This window comes from Clupea harengus, unplaced genomic scaffold, assembly GCF_900700415.2.
Source record: "Clupea harengus unplaced genomic scaffold, Ch_v2.0.2, whole genome shotgun sequence".
In the NCBI taxonomy this organism is placed as follows: domain Eukaryota; kingdom Metazoa; phylum Chordata; class Actinopteri; order Clupeiformes; family Clupeidae; genus Clupea; species Clupea harengus.
Genome location: NW_024879819.1, coordinates 1 through 7,532, shown reverse-complemented (window position 1 = coordinate 7,532; position 7,532 = coordinate 1). Strand labels below are relative to the sequence as shown.

The 7,532-nt window shown below is 43.3% G+C and overlaps 1 protein-coding gene across 1 annotated transcript; it reads left to right on the top strand.

Annotated features, from left to right (window-relative positions):
* The first annotated feature begins 473 nt into the window (after positions 1 to 473).
* Positions 474 to 6,638, top strand: LOC122130444 (60S ribosomal protein L5-A). The gene is made up of 8 exons (XM_042705176.1): positions 474 to 613; positions 1,118 to 1,187; positions 1,298 to 1,413; positions 1,586 to 1,720; positions 3,292 to 3,494; positions 4,424 to 4,601; positions 5,214 to 5,302; positions 6,481 to 6,638. The coding sequence occupies exons 1-8, from the start codon at positions 611 to 613 to the stop codon at positions 6,575 to 6,577; spliced, it is 891 nt and encodes a 296-aa protein (XP_042561110.1). The 5' UTR covers positions 474 to 610; the 3' UTR covers positions 6,578 to 6,638.
* Positions 6,639 to 7,532: the final 894 nt, after the last annotated feature.

The following is a 7,532-nucleotide window of genomic DNA, read 5'->3' as shown; positions in this document are numbered from 1 at the left end:
TCATTTCATATACACACAATCCGACCTGAATTTAAAAGACTTAAACCAAAAATACAACCAAAATCACAAAATGAACCACGGTTAAAAGCTAACTGTATGTTTAAAGACGCCCAATTATACACGCTTTTCATGACATTTCCTTGTCTACATACTGCTAAGCCACCTTGGAAACAAAAAGTTAACTCACCTCAACATCCTAAAGTTTCTGTGTAAAAAGGAAGTTTCAAGTAGGAAGATGAACCCTTTTATGAGCTTCTCTATGATAAGGCCTGTTTGTTAATTAACCATGCCAATTATGTTTATTGTAAACCAACTGTGTTAATTGTTGAGCCATGCGGGCACCATGGATCCTTGGTCGAGTGATGGAAATAGCTACGTCAGCTGTTCTGTTTCCTCCTAGCCAGCAGGTGGTAGTACCAGTTTGCGATGGTTCCGTTCGACAGTTGCTCTACTGTCAACCATAGACATTTGCTGTCAACCATGTGTGCCATGGCCGGCCATGATATTTACTGGGCATGCGCACATCATTCTTTCTTTTTTAGTCCAGCGGAGTCCAAAACCCTGTCTGTGACTTCGGGCTCCTAAAACAGGAGAACTAAAAGTCCTCAAAATGGTCAGTAAAATGTAATAATATGCACGCCGTCTAATATGTATGACATTGCACTATTGTTTTAAGTGTTAATATGTTTTCTACATTTTACTAAATATAAGGATGATCTTAGATTCTTACCGGTTTAGCTTGACGGTAGTCTTTTCAAACGTGGCCTAATGGCCAGAATTTCCGTTTCTTTGGAATGGTTGATCGGGGTTATATGTCTCCGATTGTCCGAACGCTTTGTCTTTGTTTCTGCAACGGTTTTCTGCAAATAAGCATGTATTTTAGTACTGAATTGGAATCGTTCGTCTTGTGAACTAAAGCATATTGCCAATTAGCTAGCTATTTGGCTAAGGCTAACTAGGTGTTCAGCCATGATTGTCAGGATCCCTGCAATACATGTAGGCCTACAGTTATAACTCAGGGCAGCTCTTCATATTCTTGAAAGATGAACCGTGTATGTCAATGGTAACGGTTTTAATGTCTAGAGTGGAATTAACTGATCTCGCCTGTGTTTTTCAGGGATTCGTAAAAGTGGTGAAGAACAAGGCCTACTTCAAGAGGTACCAAGTCAAGTTCAGGAGGAGGAGAGGTAAACTTATGCGTTTTCTTGTCAACCTGTAGATACAATGTGTGTTGGCTATTTACAATCCACATTACAGGATGCATTTTAACTGTTGTGATTTCCTTGATCCTTATCAGAGGGAAAGACTGATTACTTTGCCCGCAAAAGACTGGTCATCCAGGACAAGAATAAGTACAACACCCCCAAGTACCGGATGATTGTGCGATTCTCCAACAGAGACATCGTCTGCCAGGTCTGTCACTTGGGCACAGAAGTTCATCTAATTCCTGATTCATCGATAATTAATCTCATTTGTAGTGTGTGACAGTCTTGTGTGTTAGGCTTTGAATAAAGCTGTTCTTATGATCACATTAATTACAATTGTGCTGTGCTCACGTGTATGTGTGTTTGTGTCCCTTTATCAGATCGCCTATGCCAGGATTGAGGGAGACATGATCGTGTGTGCCGCCTATTCTCATGAGCTGCCAAAGTATGGCGTCGCTGTAGGACTGACGAACTACGCCGCCGCATACTGCACGGGTCTGCTGGTCGCTCGCCGGGTGAGACCCTCTTCTCTGCTCTTTACCCAACACACAACTCATTCCTAAAGAATGCTTATGAGGAAGTAGACTTAGGGTGCCTAATGAGTGCCATAGATGTAGGTTATTAGTGAAATAAAAAGGTTACCTGCGCGAAAATCTGCGTGTGCAGCATGGCGTTGATTTTGCAGGGTCCTAGTCCTGTCCCCATGATGCACTTTAAGGTTATGGAGCTGATGTGGGTTTATAGTTTGTTGTGGTTAGTCATTGACACACCTAGGCTTCTTCAGACATGATGGCCTCCTCAGGCCTTCAGCTCCTGAGGTTTTTTTTTTTGTTGTGTAGAATTAGTAAATAGACAACTAACAAATAGCGGTCAGATCTTGACCAAGGTTTTTTCTTTATTCCCTGTGTCAATCATTTCCCTAAATTTCCCTCTGGATAAATAAAGTATCCATCTATCTATCATTCTACGATTGCGCAATGACATTGAAATTCTCCATAGGACTTCTGGGTTTAAGAGAAAAGCTTTTGAAGTTGAACAGGAAGTTTGCTGTAAAGTTGTCTACTGACTCACAGGAGTGTGCAGAACACCACAGGTGTTTCGTTTTAGTGTAAGCTCTCTACTTGTATATGTTTTTACCAATTTAGGAATGCCCTGGATTCTGTGGCTGATTCAGTCACTTCTGATATACAGGGCATGTAGTGCTATTAGTCTGAGGTGAAGTGTCTGTGGTATCTGTTGTAAGGCGGAAGGTAAATATTGAGCTCCTCTACGGTTTTCACAATAGTGATGCTCCAGACCATGGATCTGTATCGGTGCTGATACTTATCATTAAATGGGTCGGGTTTGGTTAGATTTCACTGATCCAGGTCTGATACGGTTACTTGGTTATTATAAAATTCCAATTACATGTCTTCATCTACAACCTAATTTTAACAAACCTTAAAGGATATTGGTGAATGTTGTAGTCTCCAGCTTGGTTGGCCCAACTTCTCTAGTTGGGCTTTTGAATGGTTGGATGCACACTCATACCAACATATAAACACCCAAAAACACACACACACTGTCTGCTGCTTGATGATGATGAAATTTAAACTGAGCAAACTGTAGTTGGTCCTTCACTTGCACAGTTGATGTAAACCTGTTTCAAGACGGGGCTGAGAGAAGTGGCATTGTGTGTGTGTGTGTAAAGATCTTCCTGCAGGTGTATTGGCCTGTACGGTAGCCCGTAGGCTTTGAGGGAGTTCCTATAAAAGTTCCTTCCTAAGCTAAAGCATATTGAAGGTTTTTTTTCTGGTAGTAGAATATTAGTGAATGACTGGCAACTTTTGATTAAAAAAATAAATGGCTGCAATTTTCTTTTCAATGCCCTATTGCCCTATTAATAAGCTCTGTATGGTTTATTACAGCCTAATGTAACTTCACACATAATATCACCAACAATAATAATATCCAAGACAAATTGCCTCTGCCATTGATCCAAATTCAGGTATGGGGGATCAAAACTGGAAAAAAGTGTATTGGTACATCTTTCTTGTGTTGGTTGTGTTGTGAACAGCTGAAATGATGTGTTTACTTGTTTCCTCAGCTGCTGAACAAATTTGGCCTGGATAAGGTGTACGAGGGCCAGGTGGAGATCACTGGCGACGAGTTCAACGTGGAGAGCATCGACGGGCAGCCAGGAGCATTCACCTGCTACCTGGACGCCGGCCTGGCCAGGACCACCACTGGCAACAAGGTGTTCGGAGCTCTTAAAGGTGCCGTTGACGGAGGCCTGTCCATTCCCCACAGGTGAGGGCCTAAGCAGCACAGCCACAGCGGGAAGACCGTGGAGAGCAGTCTAAACCTAGCCACCTTGCTATTGGTTTTATTAATGCCTGGTAGAGGTAGTGGGAATGTGATGAGCTTCTGTAGTTGGGCTTTTGAATGGTTGGGTGCACACTCACACCAACACCCAAAAACACACACCGTCTGCTGCTTGATGATGATGAAAATGAAACTGAGCAAACTGTAGTTGGTCCTTCACTTGCACAGCTGATGTAAACCTGTTTCAAGACGGGGCTGAGAGCAGTGGCATGGTGTGTGTGTGTAAAGATCTTCTCCTTGCAGAAGATGCAGGCTAGGCATGGAAAGTCTAACATGGGCTACCATTAGTGCTTACTGTTAGTGCGTACCTTCGGCCTGCTGAGGTCGTGGTACTGGGCCCCAGGCAGAGTATGACTGCAGTGCACGTCTGTGTGAGGTCATTGGGGGTGGGCGGATGATGTTCAAAGCTGTGTTCTTTGAACTGGCCCGGGTAAAGCTGGAAACCAGTTTTAGGTTTACTAAGACTAGGAGTATATATTTCTCAAATCTGCATGTTCTTGGTCTAAGAGGTTAATAGGAATGAGGGACAGCTTAGATCTTGGTTCTCCTCGATGTGCAGATCTCTTCAGTATTTTTAATTTTTGAAAATGGGTCTTGAGTTGAAGTTAGGCTTTTCTCTTCCAGGTAATCTATCCCAGTCTATGAAAAGGTCCAGATGAACTGATAGTGCATAAATCCAAAGCTTGCATCCAGTACAGATAGTAGAATTACAGGTTTTGCAGCGGAATTTAAAATGTATCAATTCCGTGAGAACGTTTCAATGAAAAAGTAGAAATATGCTCAATCTAGCTGGCAATGCCCACTGCTTTTCTGAGTTCACCAGATATACTAACGTCACTTTTTCCCCGTTGCAGCACCAAGCGTTTCCCCGGTTACGACTCCGAGAGCAAGGAGTTCAACGCTGAGGTCCACCGCAAACACATCCTGGGCCTGAACATCTCAGAATACATGAGCCTCCTGATGGAGGAGGACGAAGACGCCTACAAAAAACAGTTCTCCCGCTTCATCAAGAATGGCGTCACCCCAGACTCGGTAAGAGAAACCCTTTCGTAAGCACCACATCGTCCATAGGCATCCCCTCCACATGGCCAACCTGTGACGCTGGCTCTAGCGTGCTGCTAAAGTGAAGCTGAAGCGTTTTGTATCCTGGTTGTTTGTGTCCATTCCCCACAGGTGAGGGCCTAAGCAGCACAGCCACAGCAGGAAGACCGTGGAGAGCAGTCTAAACCTAGCCACCTTGCTATTGATTTTATTAATGTCTGGTAGTAGTAGTAGTGGGAATGTGATAAGCTTCTGTACTTGGGCTTTTGAATGGTTGGGTGCACACTCACACCAACACCCAAAAACACACACCGTTTGCTGCTTGATGATGATGAAAATGAAACTGAGCAAACTGTAGTTGGTCCTTCACTTGCACAGCTGATGTAAACCTGTTTCAAGACGGGGCTGAGAGCAGTGGCATGGTGTGTGTGTGTGAAGATCTTCTTGCAGATGTGTTGAGGCAAACAAAAAATGTCAATCCTCTTTATTGTAGTATGTTGTGTTTTACCTCAGTGTAGTTTTTATATAGTAGAAATAATATATCGGGTTACAGTGCCTGCGCCGGTTATCATGACTAAAGTGTGTGTGACCTGTGATCTACAGGTCGAGGAGATGTACAAAAAAGCGCACGCAACCATTCGCGATAACCCCGTACACGAGAAGAAGCCCAAGAAGGAGGTCAAGAAGAAGAGGTGAGAACCGCATAAGGGCTCTGGGGATATTTACTGAACAAAAAATATATGTGACATGAGCACTTACTGGACTAAACCATAGAAGAAGAAACTGCTTGATGCATAAGGAGTAAAACTGTCTGACTCACGACTGGTGAAGGATATGGAAGGTCATTTAAATTCATGAAACATGTGACTAAAGTCCAACAAGCTGCAATGATATTATATACCCCTAGTGTACATGTGTTGACTGGAGGGTTCTTAAACTTCACAACTTATAAAGACTAGAGAAGTTGGTAGAACCCATATTTCATAGCTAAACAGTTAGATCAAAGTGTGTAAGCAACACCATGGTAATGAACTCTGTTCCCAGACTATTAGTATTCATTAAATACTTGCTGAACGTGAAGCTTACCTGCACTGTAAGTGGCACCATCACTCTTGTCTGGATTGTGAGGGGTTGATGAATTTTGGAAGGAATTTTACTCTTTAGACAGGGTTTTAAGGTTAGAGAGCCAAGGTGTGCGCACACACACACCGTCTGCTGCTTGATGATGATGAAAATTAAACTGAGCAAACTGTAGTTGGTCCTTCACTTGCACAGCTGATGTAAACCTGTTTCAAGACGGGGCTGAGAGCAGTGGCATTGTGTGTGTGTGTGTGTAAAGATCTTCTCCTTGCAGAGGATGCAGGCTAGGCATGGAAAGTCTAACGTGGGCTACACAATTAGTGCGTACTGTTAGTGCGTACCTTCGGCCTGCTGAGGGCGTGGTACTGGGCCCCAGGCAGAGTATGACTACAGTGCACGACTGTGAGGTCATTGGGGGTGGGCGGATGTTGTTCAGAGCCGAGGTGTCTCGGGGTGCCCCCCTGCGCTGCAGACATCGCATGAATGTAAACAACAGCAGTTTGTTTGATTGGTGATGAGGGATTCTCAGCCTCCATCTTTGGTCACTTGCCAGACTAGCATCTTGCTTGATGGAAACTTGTGAAGATGACTCCCTGCTGCTTGTAGTAGCATATGTGTGCACTGAAGGTAGTCTTCACACAATTGCCTTTAGTATGGTCTGGCCGTCTCTTACCGTTTCCTGTTAGTTTTGTACATTTGCTTGTGCCTGTTGTACACAGGACATGCTCTGTGTTCTAAAGTATTTGCACCTGTGTGGGAGCCTCCTAATGTGTGTCTTCTGTTGTGACAGGTGGAACCGCGCCAAGCTCACTCTGGCACAGAGGAAGGACCGTGTGGCCCAGAAGAAGGACAGCTACCTCCGTGCTCAGGCACAGGTGGACGACTGAGGCGCCTCTGTGCGGGTGTGGCGAATCACTTTGTTCTAATAAATCTATTGAGAAAAAAAAAGACTTCAGAGAGTGTTGTGTATCCCTGGGCGGGTGTGATTCTTCTGCAAGTTCGCTTTTCTTTTTCATAATTAAATTTCTATTGATTTGCCATTAAGGATCACTGCTGTGTATTATTGCATGTATCTGGGTTGCACATTCTTAATCCTTTTATGGGGATTGGAGCACATTTCTGTAGACATTGTTTTTGTGTGTGTATCAGTGGCCATAGTAGTGCAGGTCTTGGCTCTCTTACTATGAGGCATGCAATTTTCAGTATAGAGTTGGAGCATCACCCTAATTAAAGACCATATTCATCAGAACATAAAATGCTCCACTTCTGGGGTGTAGGAGACCCAACGCACTGTGAAGCTCCTTATATTCCTCGGTCTCGCAGGTCTGTTTAGAAGATGTGTTTCATATATATCCTGGACGGACATTTTCTCGAAACACTAGCAATTCTATGTGCACTTCCTCAATTTGCCCACCAGATGGTGTAATACAAGATGTATGCCTAGTGGGGTAGTGTTTAAAGAGGGGGAAAAGTTATATGTTGATCACACAGTGGTGTGCAAAGAAAGAAAGAAAAACATTTATTTTACATCATTTAATGTGCAAATCCATCATGCAGGTTTTAATTTACATTTATGTCCCCTGTCTAAAACCAGAGACTGCATTAAGTGGATTTCTCCAGTACCAATTTAGATTAGGTGAGGACCGCATCAAAATTCTTGAATTAACCAATACCTTACATTTTAAGATTACAAACTGTAGATGAAAGGGGTCCAATTAAAAAGTGCTTTGCAGCATTCAGTCACAGGCAGTTGGTTTGCTTTATGAAAAACAACCCCCATATTAAACCACAACACAACAAGCAAAAAAAACACATTGATCCCTCTTGTTCCCCATGTGTAGT